At 35.5% G+C, this 24,597-nt stretch overlaps 1 protein-coding gene across 9 annotated transcripts in view; it reads right to left on the reverse strand.

Annotated features, from left to right (window-relative positions):
* Positions 1–1,235: 1,235 nt before the first annotated feature.
* Srrm234 (Serine-arginine repetitive matrix 2/3/4) overlaps positions 1,236–24,597 on the reverse strand; it is a 103,963-nt gene continuing 80,601 nt past the window's right edge. For 4 of the 9 annotated variants that reach the window (XM_089237298.1, XM_089237340.1, XM_089237314.1 and 1 more), the window contains 5 exons: positions 23,490–23,696; positions 20,491–20,793; positions 17,055–18,764; positions 16,286–16,399; positions 1,236–1,794 (listed from right to left, as the gene is read on the reverse strand). In XM_089237298.1, coding sequence (XP_089093424.1) covers positions 1,566–1,794; positions 16,286–16,399; positions 17,055–18,764; positions 20,491–20,793; positions 23,490–23,696 — 2,563 coding nt within the window. In that variant the 3' untranslated portion in view covers positions 1,236–1,565. Of the gene's footprint in view, positions 1,795–5,682; positions 5,725–12,054; positions 12,237–16,285; positions 16,400–17,054; positions 18,765–20,490; positions 20,794–23,489; positions 23,697–24,597 lie in introns of all 9 variants that reach the window. The other 5 variants (XR_016193355.1, XR_016193358.1, XM_089237324.1 and 2 more) reach the window with 5 other exon arrangements.

Below are 24,597 nucleotides of genomic sequence, written 5' to 3' on the forward strand. Positions count from 1 at the left end.
ACCATTGTAAAGGCATATACACGTCTGAAACGCATTGCGAGGGAACCACGGTAACCAAAGTAAACGTTCCAAAAGTGATTGTTGAGGCTCAAAAACCATTGTTGCTCGACAGTTTTTTGCTCATTTGGGGCACTTGCCCTGCTCTGACGAAATTTTAAAGTAGCCTATCGTTCAAGCCGGGTCTCAAATACAAAATTTGGTGACGATCTATCTAAAATTGTAGATTAGTATAGAGAACATACACACAGAAAATCAATTTTATATATATATAGATGCTGAAGTAAAGAACTAGAAATGAAAGTGCTTCATTAGTCAAAAACGTGATTACACTGGCATTGCACACTAAAATTCTAACAAATCCTTTCAAAAAAAGGGATGAACAATAGTGTAAAACCATCTGGTCCACCTTGATTTATTTATATCGGACCTTGTGATTTACACATTGTGCACTGTGCATTTGGAAGTGGTGTAGAAAGAGCGTCATTCTTAAAGAAACTTACATGTCTTCATAATTTGCTGAGTGCATTGTCGAAAAGAGCTGACAGACTGGATTATGGAAGACTCCAAAAAAAAAATATATATAATATATATTGTGAGAGGAGTCAGAAAAACTATCAGTACCCCGTTTTGGCCAAAAAATTGTTTTTGTTGCCAACACAGGGCCGTCATTTCAACTTTTTCCGGGAGGGGGGGGGGGCAAAGCACATTTACTCAATGTATGTATATATACATACATACATTGAGTACATGTGCTTTGCCCCCCCCCCGGAAAATGTTTGTCCACAAGAAATTAATTTAATAATTATATTTAAGTAATACATTTATATATACTATTTTTAGTGTATTTTCAAAAGCTGGGGGGGGGGGGGCCCGATTGCCAAGTCATTTCTGTCATTTTGCTTTGGCTCGAGTCAATCTTACAGGATACTGAATTAGTATTATGGAAATTTTTTTTCAAATTTTAATTATTTTTATGCTATGATTATATTGTCTAAGGGGGTTACCCCCCCCCCCCCGTCCTACTCTAATTTTTTTGAGTGGGAGCCCTGGATATTTTTTTAGTTATTTTTAGGGCATAAATTAATATCTTATGGAGAATTTCAAGCAGTTTTCAGGTCATAAAAATCCACGTCATCATGGTAAAGGAACCCCCTCCCCAATATGATTGAATCCCATGCGTTAAGATGACTCTGCCTACCAAACATCGCAAACGTCTATAATCAAGCGAATAAAAGTTTTGTACATGATGAATTTTATTCATTATATAGCATAGAATATTACAGCTAGCACAAATCGATTGATAGAGGATTAAAAAAAAAGAAAAGTGCTCGCGGTATAATTTCTATCAGAAACCTTAAAACAATTTCGCAGCTCAACAAATATACATTAAAAAAAAAAGAAAATGCGACCAAATAAATTATTCTGTTATGTATACACAATGCACGAACATGTTTTCCAAGAGAGAATAAAAATGATAATTATTTTTTAAAAAAAGTTCATGCCACGTTCAAATGTTAGATCATCGAGTGAGATCCTATAAATGCGAACAGAGGGGCTGTGGAGGACTATCTAATTATGTCGTTAAATGTGATCTCATATTTTTGGCGTGTCAACGGGCTCCAAGACAAGGATCTGCTTCTGGAACGGGTGAAACTCCTTTTTGATGACGACGGACTTCTGGAACGAGACTGATATGGCGACGAGGACCGGGAATCTGTGTGGTATGACCAGGAGCTTGTGCTTGTAGGCGTTACTGGAGATGGTCTTCGGTAAGGAACGGGACGTTTACGAGCGCTAGAAAAATAAAACTTCATTATTCAATTGAAGCTGTCAATTGATAATTATGGGGAAAACATTACACACATTTTAACGCAATAGCAAAGACAACTTAAAGTGGTAATTTGTGTTGCAAAATCCATACATAATTTGCATAATTCACGAAAGATACTACAGTTGACGCTCGTTATAACAAACCCCTATCATTCCGTTGAAAGCTGAAGTTATATCGGAAAGAAAATAGTATGATGTCATATCTGTATATTAATGGTCGTTACAAGCATCAATTTTATTTGTATTTAACATACCATATTTAGTTGTTTTTAATCATGCTTTATAGTATTCAGTGCTTATCGGACAACAGCCTTACAACCTGCATCGACATAACCTATAATAAGGGTGCTCAATCTTTTGGAGAGTGCATGCCACTTCAATGGTTTGAAAATGTGTTACATGCCATTTAAGTGATCTGGAGCAGTGCCCCAAGTCATTTAGGTGACCTGTAAATGTGCAACAGATAAATTGAAGTGAGCTGTGTGCCACTTGAGAGAAAAGCGGCCCAGGTCACTTAAGTGATTTGTGAATGCACAGCTTGTCACGTGAGTAATCTCTAAATTTGTTTTGTGGGCTGCTTAAGTGATATGTAAACGTGCCACGGGTTACACAATAGCAAAAATAACTTAAGTTGTAATTTTTATAATTCATTGGTTTAGAAATGTATTGGTCCACTTGATCATTTGACAACAGGACATAATAACCTCAGAAACTAAAGTAATATATCCCAGTCATAGAGCCAGACCAAAGTTGCTCATGCTTTATCTTCAGTTAACCAGATGGCGCTGCAGTTACCTCGTTCAAATCTTGATGTGGGCATGTGTTAAGTCGGCACTGCTGCGCACACACAAATCCCAGTGGAATAAAATAGATTCTACAAAAGTGTGGTACAGTATTTATAATTTAAGTTTTTTAAGTTGGCTAAATAACTTTATTGGGTACAACTGATTTAATATATAGGCATAGCCTTCACATTTTTTCTTCTCTTTATTTTCCTAGATAGCACTGGCACTAGTGCTGTTGAGTAGCTGTTTCTTATCTAGTGAGGTTTTATTGCGTAACAGTCAGTTTACTCAATACCTTTTATTGAAATTTAAATAATTTAACCCTCCAGTGCACGAGTTGGGTCTGCACATGTCCATGCACACGTTTTTCTCTCATTTACCAACAGATGACAGGAACAATTTTTCTTGAGGTTTTCACTCATTTTCTTCCATCGGGCACAGCCGCCAATTTTTTCACCTCGCCCCACCACCTTAACATTTGTTTGACTGGTTTTTGTATCAAATATTATGGTTTCTTACAGAAAACGTTTTGTGTTTTTTCTTCCACTGACACCCCCAATACCTAATAATGATGTTCATCAGTCGGCAGTTGTGTAAGTGAACTTAATTAGGTGTCTATTGTTTTTTGAATGTGTGCCCATCAAGCACATAGCACCCGAACTCAGCGATCAGCATATTGCGCCTGACAGAGGGTTACTCCTTGATTTCAGCAAAGGATAAAAAATTCAAGTAGGCTTTAAAGAAAATATGAAAAAAATAAAAAAAATCGGGATGTTGAAGAATATCTCTGGAAAACGGGTCACAGTACAGTCACCCTATGCAGTTCAAAAAAATTCTCCCAGTTTTCCCTTCTATTTGTAAGATATGCTTTCTTCGAATTGTGCAAAATATTTCATCATGTAATACACTACAGATTTTTCTACCTCTAGTAATTGGCACCTATTGGTAGTGAGCAAATAGCCATTTTTTTTTTGTCAATGACGATTCAAAACCTCTTAACTTGTAATATTGCGGCATGCACAGGAATCGGGGGAAGAATCAAAACTACAAAATAACACATTCAAAATAATATTTAAAAAAAACATAAGAGGGAAAAAATAACTCGATTTTGAATTGTAATTGCATGCGAATATTATAATGGGGAAATTGATTCACCACCTGAAACGGATGCTCCTCCGATATGACCATGCTTGCAAATGACACAGGAATAAGAAAAACAAATTAGTACAAAAAAAAAAATAAAAATAGAGACCAATAACTTAGTTTTTTGAAAAAAAATTATCAGAAGGATAAGAGATGTGAGCAAAAAAAAAAAAAAATAAATAAATAAAATTCTAAAATCTGCCGACTGAAAATGCCTATATTTTACCCCCTCAACATATGTATAACTCTAATGCAAATTTAACCGATACAAGAACTATTGCAGAAAAGACGGTAGAAAAAAACTTTTTTGTGCAGAATGAATGCTTGAAGAATTTATAACACAAGCTTATTTGTGGCATGCATCGGTGGCATTCAAATCCATTAACGGTACGAACATTTAAATTAAAATAGCACATGCAGCCAGGGGTCTGCAGCCAGATCGAATCACTGATTATCTCACAACTGATAAAACACAAACTTCTGTGAAGACTAATTGGCTTCCTCGAAAAAAAAAAATACACCTACTGCACAATAAAAGAGCAACGACACAGGTGTGGCAGAGACATCACGACAATGATGACTAGGAGTCATCACAGACAAGCAGTGTCATGTTTACTCAGACATATTCACTGCAGTCATGCACACTATCTATGTTCAAGAGCGATATAATGATCGGATACTGAGAAAGATGGAAAAGATGGTTCCTGAACAACTGAAAATGACAAATTGATGACAGTGCTCATGAGTTCAATCGACAGTGACAATTCAACGATTCTCTTATACACATGATTATGATTTACAATGTATAGCTACAATTTCTACTCACACAAGGAACACACTGCTGGATACATGACCTCATGGTCACAGCAGGTTTTTATCACTCATTGGTGAAGTTTTTAATTTGATACAGTAGCACATGAAAACTTTTTGGCCGCCTGTTGGCATAACATTTAGCAACCACATTTTTTTTTTTTTTTTGCAATTCTGTAAGCATCTATTCTCCTTGGAGTGCTTCAATATCTCACATGATGTGAAGAGAGTGTGTCCAGTCTTTTCCTGTCCATTGAGTAACCTTAGTGAAAACATGCAGCACTGTTCACGTTGTCAATGACAGGGCACATCTAGTTGTGCAATCTTGAATTTTCCATTAAGTGGTTTTTAAAATTTTCCTGATCTGCATTATAACTGCCACAGTGGAAACCACTAAACCTAGAAATTGCCACCTATTTTCAAGAATTTTTCTCCCGATTGTGTGAGCTGATAATGATAAATGTTTCCTCCCCAACACAAAATAATAAAACAAGGGGAAAAAATACTTTCTGTTAAAATTTATGCTGTAAGCATAATTTATATATTCAATACATTTATTATTCAATTATATATTTTATATATTCCCTTTGGAAGTAAGGAAAAACGTTCTTTCACTCCCTTCTTCGGTTACCTGACTTTAAACAAAAACTGACTCTGCCCACTGACAGTTGATTGACACGATTGGGGGCGGGACAAGACACATTATCAAGCGAAGCTCTTTGTATAGAGCTATCCAGGCTTGGGATTGACGATATGAGAGGGTTTCCAAAAGGTGAGATAGCTTGGGATTGCCACAGTAAGAGTTAATATTAGAATTTTTTATTTTATGCTCATGGCCATTTTTGCACATCTAACATTTGTGTGGGAGACTAAACTTCACCAGTGCACCGCCTGTTGATAGTTGCTCATCAACAAGAGGTAACAAGGCAACAAAAATGTAAAATAGCAAATGACACAACTAATATTCCCCCCTATGCCCAGTTTTGCTATTCCAATTTTACACCATATAAGTAACTTCGTGGCTGCAGGTCCTTGTTGTGCATAAATTAAAAAATGTGAGATCGTGAAGAGAAAGAAAGAAATGCAAAAAATAATAAAATAAATAAAATGGTACCTTCAACTTATTCGTGCAAATGAACATAAACAGAAAAATCAACTGAAAAGAGAACAGAAAAGTAAAAACAATTAAAACGGTGCAAATAACAAAATAGAAAATAGAGTGCTATTTAAAAAAAAATTATACATCTCGGTAAATACATTACACACACTGAAACACATTTCTTTATCCGTTAAAAAAAAAATTTTGTTAATGCATGAAAAAAAAACCCTATCTTTCAGGCAGATAATCGAATGGACGATGATATTATTATTCTCAGCTATAAGAAAAAGCAATGCATTATCAAGTTTGTAGAAATTGCAATGTATTAGGGATTGCATTTATTTAAAAAAAAAATTACATTAATACCAGTTATCTCAAAAAAAACCAGCTAGTAGGAATTTCTGCATTCGAGTAAGACAGGTGCAAGAAACTTTAAAAAAAAACTGAAGTATAGCGGAACCTCGTTCAGTTATACGAGATTTGGTTTTAGTTGCAATTGGTTCCTATACATTTTAATTTTGAAATAATTCATTGATTCAATACAAAGCTTCAATTATTCAATGTTTTCACTTCCACTCAAACTCCGAATCTTTCGAAAAATGCCATTTATATATTCATTAAATGCACATAACTTTTGTATGCAGTAAAAACGCATTGCTGCAGCAATTCTTCTTGCATATTGTCACAGCAAAAGCCATAAATGTTAGGGTGATTGCTGACGTATAGGAAAATAGCCAGCAATAGACATAGCTGGATGGTGGACATTTAGAGTGGATACTTAAGTGATTTGTTTGTTTCTGAGAATACGTAGATGTGCCGAGCCCCAAAAGAAACAAGTTTCAATTGTTTCAATGACCATATGTCCTTTCAGATTTTTTTTTCTCCCAATGTCTTCAGCATTACCCCCAGAGGGTGAGAAATTCCATTATAATCATTTGGACAGCACAGATCTGCTAATAAGACACATAACAGTAAGTTCTTTTGATCATTTCCTGTAGAATTTTCTTTCGTTGTCGTGTCTAATGCTCCGTTCCTAATGGGGATAAAACAAAAAGCACTTTCTCTAAAAAAAAGACCAGGAAATTTTGAACAAATTTGACAAGAATTTTAAATTAATGACAAAAAAGTTGATCTTCCAAAAAATTGAATATCTATGTATCAACTTTGAAAACGATTATGAAGCAGAGCAACAAAATCAAAGAACAAAAGCTGCCAGTTGCAAATCATCTACTGCCCAAAAAATGAGAGTCCAAGATCATCCATCATCTCTTCCGAGTCCATGCCCAGAAGAATCACAGTTGTCATTGGCGTTAAGGATGGTATTACACAATATTGGACAAGTATCTCTAATCATTACTCTTCAGCATATTTTCCTGAACAATGAGCCATTTAAAGAAGTGAGAACAATGTTTCATAAGATGTTCTATGAACAGCTTGTGCACTATTTGCAGGGCTCCCACTCAAAAAATGAGAAAAAGTAGGAAAACGCAGGACTAAAAAGTAGGATGGGGGAGGGTAACCCCCTTAGACAACATAATCATAGCATAATGGAAAAAAATCCCTAAAAAAAATTTTTTTTGCAAAAAAAAAAATTTAATAATTAAAAATTTTTTTTTTTTTAATTTTGAATTTACTTTTTTTTTCATAGCACAATGCAAAAAATGTGTAAATTACAAGATCCGACGTATAATCATACCTCGTTAGTGTGTCACCCGGTTAACACGTCACTCCGCTTACCGGGTCACTTTTTGAAAGTCCCAATTGTCCTCCGGCAGGAATTGACACAGCTAGGCTTACTCCGTTTAATGAGTCACCCCCGCTTACTAAGATATATTTTTGCTCTCCCAAGAGTGACTCATTAACGAGGTTTAACTGTATAAGGCAAGGTGAACCAGATAGTTTTACTGCATTGTTCATCATTTTTTAAATTTTACTGTTTTGTTCATATTTTACTGTTCAATGCCAGTGTAATCATTTTTGACAAATGGAGTACTTCCATTTCTACCTCTTTGCTGAGCATTGTAAATATTGTTTATGCCTCTTCATGCCTTAAAAATACAGAAGACAACTGAATGCTATTGGGTAGCACAAGAATCACCAAACCTAGAATAGGCCTATGTATCAAACTGCTTTAAAATGCAAACTGTTGTTTCACCTATTTGCACCATAATTTTGAATGATGAATGTTAGTTACTGTCCAAGACCATGAAGTAATAAATACAAAATTATTTTTCCATCCACACAGAAGTTTTTAATGACTACTATAATTGTTGAACCCTCAAACTAAGCAAATGAAAAATTAATCAATCAAATGGTCCACATACCCTCCCCCCCCCCCAATCCAAATTACATTAAAAATGATACAATTTCTGCTTTGGCAGAATCATTAATTGCATTCTCCAACATTTGTAATATTTGGCAATATATCAATAATTTCCTGCTCAATTAAAATCAATTACACAAATTTTGTCGATAGGATTTGGTAAAAAAGTAGGAAAAGTAGGATAAAACTAGAAAGTAGGACATTTTACCAAAAAGTAGGAAAAGTGGGACGAGTGGGAGCCCTGTATTTGAAATGATCTTATTGTGTATCGTAATGATCACACAATGTTCTGAAATGTAGACAGAGGACGAAAAGACATTGTTATGCCCTTAGAAGTTCAGTGAATTTTGATCATTTATTGTAGTCCAGAAAGAAAAATAAATACGTTTTTGGAATGTGTTTGCAATTTTTTTGAAAATTCACTAGCAGATTCTTTTGAGACACCCTGTATTATAAATATAAACGATTCAAAATTTCCGATGTTAAAAAAAAAAAGAAGGAAATAAAACATTGCCTTTGGATCTTTGGCATAATTAATTTAAAGCGAAACATATCCTAGATACTTTATCAAACATCTCTGACAAGAGCTATAACGTAAGGAGTTTCAATAAATAATCTCAACAAATAATAGAAATTTTTGATTTCCTTAAAAGAAAGACATACAAATAACACTATCAAAAAATAATCAGCAAAATATGTAGATGCGGCAAAACCTGTCTGAAAATCTGATTCTCACATCTATTTAATTCAGTCCATTAATAATAATATAATAATTACACAAATGTCCGTTAAAGAGAGGTTTTGCAGCATCCCATAACCACATAAATAAACACGTTTCATTATGAGAAAATATTTTTTTTTTTGCAAACAACTTTTGTTTAAAATAGTAATAGCAATGATTAGTTAAACAATTAAAAAATTGCAGGAAATGATTAATGAGTAAACCCAGCACCAATCATGTAGAGTGTGAGGATACAAGTGGGGGGTGGGAGGAGCAAGATTACCACCAAATCATCACCCAAAACAATTGCAGCTTCAGTGTTAGAATCAGCGGGAAAAAGCAGAAATTTAGAGGTTAAACAGTTAGTATGAAGCAGGAAGCATACAGATATCTCTGTGAAACAGAAGATTAATATTTCCATTACAGTCGAACCTCGTTAATGTGAGAACCTGTTTAACATAAAACTTCGGTTAACGTGAAAAGAATTCTTGGTCCCGTTACTCTCTATGGTGATACAATGTTAAAAAATACATTTAATATGAACTTTTTAAATGGAAGATTACTCAATGTGAAAGGATTTGTTGACTTGAATAAAAAAATATGCTATGTAGAAAATTCCAGGAAGGTAAGGGTTGAATGAATATCGTTAATGAAATGTTTGATGACGGCAGAATAACAACCTTGTGATCAGGGGATCATCCGATGTTTGAAGAAGAATCTTGCAGAAAATGTTTTAATGTTTTGACAGCAAAACCAGCTTTTCAGTGAATTTGTTAGAAGCTATGACATTGCTTAGAAGTGCAAAGAAATCGGTCACTTCTGCGACAATCAAGAACTGCTTTCAGCATGGCAGATTCATCGATGTGAATGCAGCTGCTGTTGAAAACAAAAACAAAGCATAAGAACCATCTTTGATTGAAGAAGCTGAACATTGCATAATGTTGATGGCAAATCGATTTGAAGAATACATCAAAGTCAATGAAAACATCCCAACTGTTGATATTTAGACAGACTATAATATGACATTATCGCTGCACGTAACCAAGACCAAGATCTGAGTGAATCAGACGATGAACTGGAAGCCGACTTTTGAACCAACATTTCCAGAAATCAAGCTTTGGAAGCTTTGAAAACACATAGGAACTTTTTGATGGACCAATAGATGATTATTCCACTTCCTCCACCCTGAACTATTTGGATGAAATTTAAAAGTTTGCAACTGTGTACTAGAAAGCAAATGAAGCAGTGGGCTATCATAGACTTTTTCAAAAAAATGATTGAATGCTGCTTGTATGCAAATTTTTCGTTTTAAAAATTGTGAAAAAGAACATTTTAAAAGAGAACTTGATCAATTCAGTGCATTACATTTGAATAAATTTACACTGTGATAAATTTCGGACTAACACAAATAAAATGCCAAAATTTTTTTTTTCTGTTATGAAATTCGGTTAACATGAAACATTTCGGTGGAATCTTGAGTTTCACATTAAAGAGATTCGATTGTATTGCAGGGTTTCGAAGAATGTTCCTGTACAGTGGCACTTTTGTACTCGTCAGTAGTTATTTCTGTATAACTTGTGACAGAAAAAATCTGAAATCAATAAGTACAGTACAGACATTGCTTATTAGAATCACTGATAATGTTATCATTCGGGTATTATTATCACTTTTGCAAAGTCAAGAATGGGCCATTATCATAACATGGGAAAAAGTTTTTTTATAGTTATTAGGATTTTGGTTTATCTTATCAATTTCTTTTTTCATAGAAATTTTTTTTTTTAAAGAATTTAGAAACTGAGGTGGAGCCAGACTTATTTTTACCCCCATAAGTTATCATTATGAAGGTTTTTAACAGCTGGCTGATGCAGAGATATATTTAGGAAAGAAGAAATTCAACTAACTTTGCTGGGAATCGAACCCACATTTCACTTTCTGAGAAAAGTTGGATTTTCTCTCTTTCCTAAATATATCTTTGCATTAGCCAGCTGTTTAAAACATACGTACAGATAGCGGAGAGCGACATCATCCTTGGATAAGTTATCATTATTAACCTGCAATATTATTCAGCATGCCAGAAAGTGTACCTCCCCCCCTCCCTTGTCTATAAACATTTCCATATGATGTTCATAATGCCCTATCCGGGCAGAAAAAACCCCTATAATCCATGTATTCACATGAAGCTACTTTTGCAATAGCCTTTCTACAGTAGAGGCAAATGTGAGGTATAAAAAAAAAGTCTTCCCCCTTCAGTTCTTAGTCATTTTCTTTCAGTTTATCAGATTCACATTCCCTCCGCCAAAAGACTTTCTCAGGGAAATCTATGGAATATTAATTATTGTAAATCATAATACACCAGATAATTCCATTCAAACTCCTCATATTGGCTGAATAAGAATATTAAAAAAGCAGTTGAATAGGTATCAAAATATGAAAACTTACTTTTTATATGGACACCGTCCTAAAAAAACCAAATTAGAAAGTTGTTGCCCTGTCTCTCCTTATGCCAACAAAGAAAATTCCATGTTTCTAAGAGCAATATTCACTGAGATATTTGAATTCGGAAATCGGAGGGAAGTAGGGTATAAATAAGAGAAAGGAACATTGTTCGTAAGTTTTTGCCATTTCCCCCCCCCCCTCAAATTTCCTCCGATTTTTGAATTCTAATATCTCTGTGAATATTACACTTAGAAATGATGGTGTTTTTTTGGGAATCAGGAGAGACAGGGCAACAACTTTCTAATTGGAAGTTAGAGGACAATTTTTAATAAATAATTTTTATCATTTGAATGGCATTTAAAACTATGGACGACATCATTTGAAACACTTTTCTAATTGAAAGTAGTCTCTAAAACCAATGATTCAGGAAATAACCATTGGAAAACGATAAGAGTAGACACCCTGTATATTGTTAGCAAGAGTAATGGGGAATCTCGCAATTCTAAAAGTGTAGAAAATATTATGGAAACTGCAGAACATTTCCAGTCAGCTGAGGGCTCGTTGCAGAACAATGCGAAACAATCTGTTTTGGGGCAATTATGTATCGATTGTTAGCATCAAATTTAGACCTAAAAATCTCAAGAATCCCAGTGGAAATTTCTCAATGAATTTTCTTGATGAGATTTTTGCTGCACAGCAACGACTGTTATATTGGCCTTCAGTTTCACAGAGTCTGTGGGCAAGGATAAAAGAAAAAAAGAAAGAATCGACAGGAAAAACTATTCGCAATGAAAAGAAAAGCCAAATGCATGCAAACATGGTGGGGGGGGGGGGGGAGAGAAGGAAAACAATAAAACACATTCTGTTCAACACTAAATTTCTGCCAGGAATTTCGCTCAAAAAATACTTTTGGTTTATCTCTTTTATTCACGTGAATGTGCGTGATTTTGTTTTTGTTTTCAAAGCCTGTAGACTTTGCTAAAACTGCTACTGCTGCTGCTAGGGTAAGGAGATCTAGATCGGGAATAGGATGACGATCGTGATCGTGAACGTGAATTTTGCTTTCTGGGTCCACTCACAGAACGAGCCCTAAGAAACCAGCAAAAGAAAAAGGACAGATAGAGCTCAACAAAACATATCACACACCTCATAAAAGAAATGGAATACACAATAAATAAATACACTGGACAAAAATGAAACTGCGTTTGACATGAAAATGCACAACTCCAAATGGATTTTGACCTGCTGATCACAAACACTGCCATGAAAAAGTTTTATTGGCTCTTGCTTTTGAGATATTACTGTTAACAGTTAGAAAATGCTTTATGAGCGTTATTATGTGGCTAAAAAATGGTAAGGACCATACAACGTTTCCAGAAAAAATGGTCGGCTCAATGCTGGCTGACTACTGTTGGATAATTGCAAGAGATGCTTATGTCATAATTGTGATGAAAAATGAAGTACATGTCAGATGCTGATAAATAAACTATTGTGCTGCAATACATTTGCGTTTCTATGTATTTTTGTTTCTCTATATATTGTGACAATCTCTGATCCTAGCTCACACATCTCCTGAGTGTGACATCTCCCTCACGTCATCATGCGCATTACTCAGCTATGCCACTGCACCAGTGCAGTGAGAGAAATTCCTCCTAGTATGCAAATCAGCATAGAGGGCACTTAGAGTGCAGACTCATCTTCTTGCTTTGCTGCTTTTGTGATCTGACTACGAACGTGAGCACTGCTGGTGTGCTTGGAGTTCTCAATCCCTGGAAGGGATCTGCCAAGTCATTGCTGAGGTCTCTCAAAATACAAGGATTCAAACTTCTCTTCTCTGAGGACCGTCTCCACCAGAAGTTGCCTATGCTGAATTACTGTCAGATAAACTCATCATGCTGACCTGTCACATTGGACTAATCCGCTGTTCTTGAACACCCTTGCTTCGTCAGATGGACTAGTTGTACTATCAGCAGCCTAGGCTCACTCATCGTCGCAAGTGGACCGTACAATCTCGCCACAGCTGATCGCTCTTTGCCATAAAACGGACCATACAGACTCACTGTCGTGGACCGGACATTACTATCTCGTTGCCCCCAATTGTTTTTTTTATACCCAACTCATCAAGTTAACTCGTCATCGCTTGTCATCAAAAGGAATGATTGCTTGTGAACTTGCATCAGCCCTTACAAATTCCCATACACGTGAAAAAGTAAAAACTTTCTGTTCAGAATTCCTTGATTATTAGGAAACCTAATAAATTGTTTTGTTCATTGTTAATGTGTCTTTGCCTGGTCATATTCAGCAACGAACAGAAAAACCCTCAATGCAACCAAAACGTTGTAATATTGTGGTGAAGTTTCTATATATGTGTGTTGTTTTTTGCCCTCATATATCTGTTTTCTTTTCTATATACTTATGTCATGTTTCAATATATTGTATTGTGTGATTATTGTATTAAATGTACAATTTCAGAGAAAACTGTAGCCAATCCAGCTTTTTTTATAGTCAAATTTGTGTTCAGCACATAGAATTACATGAGAATGACAATTTTTCTTTTGGACGCAGAAACTTTTTTGTTCAGTGATACAGTATAGTCCTGATAAATCTCAAGCTGAATTTATTTTCCATATTTTATTTCATTTGACTTGATTCAGAAACGAAAGACACAAACAATTTTCCTTTTACCATCAATAACCGTAATCATAGTTCGTTCCCATATTTTAACCCTAGAATACTAACTCTACGTCTCAGAAACATAGACGTACAGGCAGTTAACATGCAGTTTTTATTTTAGTTAGTATTCTAGGGTTAGTAATAATTCCCTACTCCCGATTATCAGGACTATTGTGTGTAATTCATTCCAACTACAAATAATCACATTTCAATACCGCAGTATTAAGAAACTAAAAACCAAAATAAGAAGAAGAAAAACAGATTCTATTAAAAAAGTTATTGATAATTATATTGATAAAAATTAATATAAATTAAATAATTGTATCATCGAAAATTGTCTTAGCACGCACAAAAATATTGATTTTTTTTTTAAATACAGTAAAAGTCTGATGTAAGGAGTACGGGTTATATAATGCGAATCTCGCAATAGCGAGTGATTGTCAGGGAGCGAATTTTTAAATGATGCAAAAAAATATTCGGTTATGAGTTGAAAAATGAGAAAGCTTTCGCTATAATTTCAGATAGCATGCACTTGGAGGAAATGTTTATTTTCACTCTGTGCGTGGATATTCTTTTTTTAACCTTAGTGAGTTCAAAATTGAGTTCTTCAATCAAATTCTTTCTGACTTCGAGAACTGTGAGTCCCCTCTTGTCAAAATCATTGACACCAGGGGGCTAAATTGACTGAGGTTAAAAAAGAATGTTTACAGCGGGAAAAAGCAACCTGCATGTTTGTGCCTGCAGATTATACATAGTAAACGACAGTTATTGAATGCTGCCAACATGTTATATGCTGCCAACATGTTATATGCTGCCAACATGTTATATGTTGCTTCAGTTATATAACCAGTGGTTCTTAACCAGGGTTTTCTCATTTCCCTTGGGATGCAATAGAGCAGGAGTGGCTAACTTCTCTCTGTTTGAGGGCCAACATGATGGATCAGATGCAGTGTCACGGGCCACACCATGGACAAAACTCTGGTATATAAGTCACATGCTCAAGGGGAGAGAAATCCGGCATTTAGCTGCACACAGTATCACTGCTTGCTATGGCATCGTGGGCCACAAATATTTCGACAGGATTTATTAACCAATTAACAAAACCATTCAATTGAATTTTTTGGAAAAAAGTATGTTCTTCCATATGTAGTGAAATCAGCACAGAAGAAAACTGTGTATATAGCTGCAGCATGAACTACAATTTCTTACCAGACTAGACTCAAATGTTTGCCCCCATGCTCAGCTCTCAGAGCTGATGGGGGATTACAGATGGGATAGTAAACAGACTAGGAAGGTGTATTTCATGTATGTTAGTAAGTAAGACAGGGCCACTTCCTGCAAAGTCCTCACAAGGTAGAATTTTTCCCAGAGTTTTTGTCAAAGTCAGGAGTTTCACTCCACAAGTCTACAAAACTGGACTTGGGGAATGCAATTTTTGGGGTTGACACATCTGATTTAGATTTCTTAGCAACTCATTAGATTCAGAGAAGTCAGCAAATCCTTTACGTACAGCCTTGAAAAAATTTATACTGATGGTTGAATTTTGAACCTTGCTTTTTTCATGGTTGCGAAACTTTTTTCAAGCACTTCGTGATAGAAATGTGGTGTTGGTGTATCTTTCCACCAATTTTTCAAATGTGGTGAGCCTAATCTTATCCTCAGATTTTTTTGGTTGGGGTTTTTTAGCCCTCGAGTTGATGTTGTCAGCTGCTAAGAGAGCAGCCAAATCTTTGTGTCTCTCAAACATAGTTTTTTGGTTTTACATACTTAAAAGGAAAATTTTTGAGGGAAATTTTGCTTGTTGAGATTACCATCACTGACCTCCGATGATTGCGCAAGAAAATCTGCTAATATTACTTCCCTAACTCCTACAGTATATTTTTGAACTCACTCATGTGACCTGTGTGTTTTAAAGAGGCTTTTTGTGTGTTGAAAATACAAATTATTTTTGTCAAATCAGAATTATTATTTTTTCTACATTAACTACAATATCATCAATTGAAACTAATATCAAAAATATAATTGTTTTTTCATCTTGTTGCAGGCCAGTTTTTGGTCACCCCTGCAATAAAGAAAGCTTAGGGGTGTGAACGGGAAAATATTTTATGTCATATATATTGAATATCAGAAGGGATGCAAGAATGTAATTGGAGATCATGCACCTACTAAAATTCAAGTTTGCAGATGGGAGGGGGGGGGGGACACTGCCATAAACTTTACTTTCCCTCAGATATAATTAAACAAGTTGAAGAATTTTTTACCTCTCTTTGTGTGAAAGGGTTAATTCTTTTTGAAAATGGTGAGCCACATCATTCAAGATATGGTTCTTAATGACACGGTTCATTCAAGAAATTTTCCTGTTTCCATTAATACAAAAGCAGATGAATAAATTTATTTTGAATTAGCTGCAACAGGCAAGGAAGAGTAAGGCGGCAGGTATTACCAGATGAAATCTGTCACGTTACCTGGTTATACGACGTTTATCTAAAAAACTTGGCGAGCCTTTACGTCGAGGAATCGATGGACTTCTGGCAGCTGAACGTGAATGTGATCGAGACGAGTATGACCTTGACCTCGATCTGTTAAGAGAATGGTAGTCAGTTTGTTAGTAAGCGAGCAACCGCCAGTTAGCTGAGAAAGAAGAACAAGAAAGATCACCCATAAAAACTAGACTGAAATACTGGTTAGAAAAGAATTAATTCCTTAACAAAAAAGAGTTAAATGCACCTCTATCAGGAAAAGATATTCATGCAAAATTATGTCCAACATCATGGATAAAGTGTGGATGAGATTCAGAGATTAAATAAAAAAAAGGGGTTAGTAATTATTAATCTGTTTTTTATAAGGACCACTGAGCTTCCTGGCAACCATACTGTTAGTGTACTATAATTTCCTCTTCAATGTCTGAGTTTGAACCTCAGAAAGAGGCCATTCAGAATCAGCTTGCTTAATTAGCCCTTGGGAGAATGAAATGACCGCAGTAAAAATAATTAAGACAGATGATTCTAAAGTACTGAAGAGAAGAGATATTACAATGAGACTATCAATCAAACTCACCAGACACAAAATTGTCTCATATCTAATTTACAAGGTTTTAAGTAGATCAAAAGTAAATTTAATTGGGGGAGCTAGATAGAATTCAGCTGTCAGTTTTCCTATCGAATTCATTTATATATTTTTTAACTAATATATTTATGTTTCACATGCACAAGCGTATGAAGCAGTTCTCAATACCTTGAACGAGAATAGCTTTTGCTTCGGCTGCGCGTTCTACTCCTGCTACGGCTGTAGCTTCGGCTTCGGGAATGGCTTCGGCTCCTGGAACGGTCTTTGCTCCCTCTCTGAGACCTGGTCCTGCTTCTCGACTTGCTGCGCCTTGGTGATTTAGTGCGACTCCGACTCTTGCTGTGCCTAGATGATTTAGATCTGGGGCGACTGCTGCTCTTGTTTCGCCTGGGAGACTTAGATCTGCTACGACTTTGCCTCTGTGACCTGCCTCGACTTTGACTTCTTCGCTGTGATTTTGACCTGCTGCGGCTTCGTCTGGATGACTTAGATTTGCTGCGACTTCTCCTCAACGATTTGGATCTGCTCCTGGAATAACTCCTGCTTCTTGATTTTCTTCGGCTGGAACCTCGATCTGAAAGAGACTTCTTATGGGCTGGACTTGTACTTCTACAGCTTTTTTTATTACTATTTCTTGAATCAGATCTTGATTGGCTTCGGCTTTTTGACACCTGCGCTCTACCGGATCTACAAGAACTCCTACTTTTGCTTCTACTTTGTTTTCTTGAAGTTTTGCTCCTTATTGGGGACTTACTTTTGCTTCTACTTCGACCAGATCTGGATGACTTGTCACCGGATGGAGTTTTATCTAGGAGCTCATCTTGTATAACATTCTTGGCATTACTTGCAGTTTTTGCTTGCTTGTCCAATGCTTTCTTATCAGGACCTGGACTTCTGGTAGAACTGCGGCTGCTGGTATTAAAAATTTTTCGCACATCAAGCGGACGGCTCTTGGTTTTTGCAGGACTCTTAATACCTTTCAGTTGGATGTTTTTCTCCTCGCTTGTTTGCTTTGGACTAGGACTTTCATCTATCTTTTTTGATGCTTCTTTTGAAAAACCTGAACCTTTGAGGGCATCTTCTGATGATTCTAAATTTAAAGGTGAATGAGATTTATGCAAATTCTTTGCGCCATTTAAAGCAGCTGGACTTGCACTGTGATTAGTATGCTTATCGTGCTTATCATTATGAATTCTGGTTTTCTTATCTTTTGGATCATCCACAGAATTTCTGTCTTTTGGACTGTAGCTTCTGTCTTTTTTGGACTGGATTTTATCTCTTTTGCTTCTTTTCTTCGTATCTCTATCATAGGATCGGGAATGTTGATTATCATCCGATAACTCGACCTCTTTGTTCTCAATTCTGTCATCCTCTGAAGAGCTTTGACTAGGATATTCTCTGCGACGATGTTTTTTTTCATTTTGCTTTTGTTTCTTCGAAGACATGATTGCTTTGTACACTTCTGATTCAACGCTGCTGTTATCCCGATTTCTAACACAAGCATAATCAGAGCTCTCTTGTTGCCGTCTACTTTTTGCTTTGGATGAACTTAACTTGCTGACAATGTCTGCTAGCATCTGTAATTTCTTCTTTTTATTGCTTTTCTTGCTGAATTCAAGAGAGCCACTCTCGCTTGCACTCTCTTCACTGTGGCGTTGCCTCTTTTTCTTCTTATTCAGAGAAGCAGATGCATGTTTTTTTGCATGACGAGCATGGTCATGCCCACTTGACTCACTCTCACTTTCTGTGGATTGAAGTTGTTTACCTCTAGCTTTGTGATGCGAGGAAACTCTGGTTGGAGACTTGTATGCAGCTGCTAGTTTTAGCGCATCCTGAGAAAGTGTTGAATATTTTTGGGTTTTAGACTTCTTTTTTGATCTGTATAGAAAACAAAGGATGGAAAATGATTTAAAAAAAAAAACCAGTTTCAGACACCGAGTAACACACCAAAAATGGTGGCATAAATTATGCATGATAAATACTTCAGCACTTGAAGATATTAGGAACTATATAAACATGTTGCAATGAAAAGGAATAACTATACTACAAACAATAATATTTGTATAATTAGTAGCCTGACATTTACTATACCCATGGTTAGCACAAAACTAAATACAATGGAAGAAATCTATCTAATTTGACTTGTATTAGCTAAACTCATCATCGAGAGTGATACTCATAGCATAAACCCCTGAAAGACTGTCTCAACCTCCAGTTACATGTTGATGCAAGCAGGAATTCTATGGTGAAACCCTTGCTCTTCTGCATCATTCCAGAAATACTTCTGCCTTCAATACAAAATACAAAAAAATACAACTTAAAATGAAAAAAAAATAATAACCTGCACTATACTTTTGGAAAGAAACGTGGCTGGTGTAAAATAACCAGTTGTGGAATGAATCATTCGAGATTCCATTATTATCCATGGGGAATTTCGATACAATATACGAGTGCCTCAGATTACAAGTACATTCATTGAACAAATTATGTTCATAAACAAAAATTCCACTGCACTTGAAAAAAGTCTTCAAGGTGCAAAGTGTTAAGGTGTTTAAAACCAGTAAAAACGAAGTTATCATGGCAAATGATAAAAATGATAGAGTAAAAACGACTAGAAACTTAATCCTCATGATCATTCCAGAACACAGGGGTTCCATTCTCAAAGGATAAAATAAAATAGCCTTAGATGGAAAGGGTGATAAGCTGGTTATCACAAAGGACACCAACTGGATTGAAAAAACATAATGAGCACTTGGCTGATGATGCTGTTTCCTTCACTAGTGAAATTTTCTAATTGGTGACCTAATGTAACATATCATCTCTCTCATGCTAGAAGCACGAATGTGCAAATTATCAGCTGGTTGGATACCTTATTTCACCATCTGCGTTTTGCCAGAAACACAAATGTTTATTATGAAACAAATATTGTTTCTCCCCTATTGAAACGCGTATTACATAACATTTTAGGGAAGTGACACTCATAGAGTAACATGGGTAGAATAATCATTCAAATGTCATTTCCTACGTTTTGGAAATTTGCATATTCATGCTTCTGAAATGGAGGGGGGGGGATACGTAGATACAAAAAATTTATTCCATGGAGAAGAAATTAATGGTGTTGATACAATATACATTTTGACTAAATGCTTATATTTGTTCAGTGACAATATATTTGTCTACATATTGTCACTTTGTAATGAAAACTTTGTACATCAATTTTTTTAATGACTTTCTGACCGTTTTAGATTGAGAACACCTATTACAGCTTTTGAAAAAAAATGGACAAAGATCTATAGGGAAAAAATTAATTTCCCTTTGTATGTTATTCAATGGGACATCCCATCTTTTTTTTGCTCTTCCTGTAAAGTTAGTAATTTTTGATGTACGAGGTTTTCATCGTAAGGTGAAAATATGTCTTAATAAATCTTTGTAGAAAAAGAAATATGCTGGAGGTTTTACTTTTTGAATGATCCTAGATGTAGACAAAATGTTTTGTTTAAGGTATTACTTACCACTTACACACAAGCCAAAATTAGAGCCCCAGCAGCATGTTTTAAACTCAAAGGAATGATTGCGTGTGTGAGTGACCATTTCAAAAACTAACCTGTGTTCCTTTTCAACAGCTTCATTTTCAGATTCAGATGACATGGTCCGCTTGCGCTTCTGACACCTTGTTTCTGGAACAGGGGAAGCAGAGGATGAAGATTCTCTTTGTACTTTATGGTGGCCATTGTGTTTCTTAGAAGAATGAGACTTTTTCATGAAATATTCAGCTTTCCTGCTTTTACGATACACTTTATCATCATACTCATCAGATTCTGATGCAACTTCGCTGGATTCTTCGACTCTGTTTTTTCTGGTGGAACTTTTTTTCTTTGATTCGACCAGTTCTTTGTGGCCATGACTACTAAACACAAAAAAATCACACATCAATTCTACCTTCAATTCTTTTTAATATTAGTTACAGTATTTGTAAGTGTATGGCAGTGGTTCTCAAACTTTTGTCCTGTGTCTATTTAGTCCAATCCACGATTCTCAACTGCGAATGCCCAGAATAGTGTAGTAGAGATATTTTCACTTATCAAAGAACAACTTCAAAGCATAAATAAGCATACAAACCAATATCTTCATCTCACTGCGATGCCCCCCCACCCAACAAAAGTTGGCGATGCCCTTAGGAGACCTCCTCACCAATTCTTTTTAAATTTTGTACACTTGATCGAAAACAGTATTGACATATGACACACATTATTTTTTTAGGAGATAGTTTTAAGTGTGTCTTCCCTTATATGCTGGTAAATATTGTGATCTAAATTTGAATAACATACAGTCAAACCCTGATTTAAGGTCTCTGTATATTTCACATAATTTTGGTACTACAGTCAGCCCCCCGTATTTGCTGGGGTTACGTTCCGGGAGTGACCGCGAATACGGAAATCCGCGAATAACAGAAACCATAGATTTTTTATTATATATCTCGTTTATTGAATATCATGAGAAAGAGCAGGGTGACGCAGAGGTAGAAGGGAATGTAAAAGAGGATGCAGAGATTGTAGGCGATGTTTTCTGAACGAATGTTGTTGTTGTTGTCATTTTTCTGTTTGCCATGTCTTCTTCATATCATTAAGTATGTCGGAGTATGTTGGCAAGGCTTCCTCTACTAATTTTTCTACATGTGAAGAACGTAAAATAGAGGGATTTATGTTATGAAAATAATCTATTGCTGATTTCAGCTTGCGAATCCCTTACACTATGTTACTTGTGGTGAACTTGTCTTCAACTTCTTTATCTCGATCTTCTTTATCCGGTACTGCTTCAGTTTCAGTACCAGTTAGGTGCATTAACTCCTCCTCGATCAACCCAATATCAAAAGAACTTTGAATAGCATGTATTCACTAACAAGGTACCTCCTGACTTCCGAAACGAAAAACCGTTTAAACTAATCCAGGAAAAGTGTTTTCATAGTCCAAGCCTTTTTATTGTTCGTCCAAAATACTGGGAGCTTTGGCTTATCCTTCCCTTCAACGCTCGCGAATTCGCAGATTTGAAAATGATGGTGGGCTTTATCATGTACCCATTCGCATTTGCGCAAAACAACATAGTAAGTCTATCTCTACTTGCCTTAAAACCAGGAGCTCGCTTTCTTCCTGTTGCTTAACTTCTTTGCGGCATTTTCTTCCAAAATAGTGTAGTTTCGTCAGCGTTAAACACCTGGTGAGGTGCATAACCCTTCTCTTTAATAGTTTTCTACAAATTTTTCGAAATTTTCTAGCTGCCTCCTGGTCGGCAGACGCTTGATCAGCAGTGCTTTTTACTTTTACGCACAAAAAACAGAATTTTCTGTACGTGAAACACATGGATCCCATAGGCGTTGCAAAGTTTTGACTGCCACAGGTGCGGCTACAGCTACGACTGAACGAATTTCAGATTCCATTTTCTTGATATAACTCACCGAACATTCGTTGATTCCGTAATGGCGGACCACAGAAGGTATTGCCTTCGCCAAGCAGTCAATATATCAAATTTTTCTTGTCAAGTTTTCATTTTGATTTACCTTTTCAAAGCATTATCAGTAGCACTAGGAAAATGAGCCATCCTAAACAAGCACACTCAAATTTTGTAAATAAAACACGTGAACGACGATTGCTGAGTATTTTAGACAAAAATTCCAATAAAGGGAAAAACCGCGAATACGGGGGGCCGACTGTATAATGAGTTTGGAGTTATATCAGATCAATGTCAACCCCTTGTAATCCCTATGTATGGAATATTTGTTCAAGAAAATTTCTGGCACTAAGCTTGGGAACAGAATCAGGGTTGTCAAACAGATTTCGACTGTATTTTACACTATCTATATATGCAAAACAATGTCTTGACTGCAGGGTTTAAGCTATGGTCACATTTTGTGAAAAATGTAAAAGAAAATCTTAGAATGCGAAAGTAGTAGCCACTTTCGCAAAAATGCATACAGGAGGTACGAAACGAGTAGACATCCAACCATCAATTATTAGCATTGCAGCATTTTGCTAAATCTTTTTCCCCATTTTTGCTAAAGGAATTTATCTAGTTTAAACCCTGCTTAACTGACTGAATCATCATCGCCAAGCCAAAACTGCTAAAGCTATAAATATGTAATTTGGTCAGTAGTTTTATTTCATAATGTAGAGACTCACTACGGAAGGATTTTTCAAAATTCAACCTCTAGGGTGATGGGTCATAAGAGGAATTCAAAAGTCACATGGAGGAATCAATGATGAGCCAAAACTGAAGCCAGACGTATGGAATTTTTTCAGTTGTTTTATTTTATAATGTAAAGACTAAGAAAAGAGACTTTTCAAAATTAAACTCCTAAAGAGAAGTCTCAAGGAAGAATTTTTAGATTATCAAATGCATGCGAGAAAAGCTGCGGGTAACAGATAGTATCTTTATATTTTCTTGCATTAAAAAGGTCTCTCAAATGAAAGTGCCCCATAATGGTCACTCGATATCTATTATCATGTGACTTAATATATCTGGGCATGATTTTGTTATATGATTTGCCCTCATAGGTCAACCATTCATGCATACCAACAAGCCAATCAATGTGTCAAATTATAAGCTAACCTGTGTGATGAACCTTTCTTTTTTGCTTCACTGTGAACCAGACTTCGACTATTGGGAATAGGCGAGTAACTGAGTGATCTTGAGAGATCTCTCTCCTTTCTTGAAGATTTTTCTCTCCTCAATGATCTTTTTTCTTCTTTCTCGTATTCCTCACTTAATGATGCATCTCTATATTTTTTGCCATGTTTCTTTGACACTTCTTTGGAACTATGAAAAAAAGTTTTTTATCAAATAATTTATAATTTTTAAATTAAAATTATGAGGATGGCTTGAGTCAAAGATGTTTGGTCTTTATTAGCGAATATATAGATACAGTTCAAAATAAAATTTAGAAGATAAAATAATGGAGATACAAACTTTTACCCTACCACAAATCGATGCAGAGACCAAGCCTGGCTAGTAAAGCCATTATGTATTTGTATAAACATAATGGTGATGCTGTTGTAAATTTTTTGTATATTTTCATTTTACTTAATTTAAATTGCAACTGTTTGATATGAATAACATGAAGATTATACACTAAATGCAATAAAAACCCCCCCTCTTGATGGTCACTCCTCTTTTATTGCCAAATAATTTCCCGGGTTTAAAACCTCTATTTAAATAATGCATTTCAAACCCCTGCTTAACAGGCTTCCTCAGATACTATAAACACAATCAGCACTATTTTCATCATTTTGTCAGAACCCCTGAACAGACACTTTCTTTGAATATTCTTCATCCCGTAATTCCTCATTTGAATTTCCTGTTATAAAGCTAAGGTTAAAATAGCTTCAAGAGATAATTTTTAGGAATTTTATTCAATCAAAACACATTTTTGGATTTAGAGATATTTTATAACTTATAAAAAAACTTCATTTCGGTTAAAAAATATATTTTTTCACACCAGGATAATGCCTAATGTTTAATGAGTGTTATTATAAAACTATCAAAAAGAACTTAAACACAAGTCAAATGTACAAAATTAAATTTTTTTTAACCCCTCAACTTAGCAACCAATTGAATATCGTAATTTTTTAATCCATTCTATTATTTTACAATTTACGCATTCTTGGTATCATTTGAAAGAGGAATAGTGTGGCTTTGTACAATCACAACTATAATATTA

This window comes from Pholcus phalangioides, unplaced genomic scaffold, assembly GCF_987345545.1.
Source record: "Pholcus phalangioides strain wild (caught in Gottingen) unplaced genomic scaffold, Ppha-v1.0 ptg000002l_1, whole genome shotgun sequence".
Lineage (NCBI taxonomy): Eukaryota > Metazoa > Arthropoda > Arachnida > Araneae > Pholcidae > Pholcus > Pholcus phalangioides.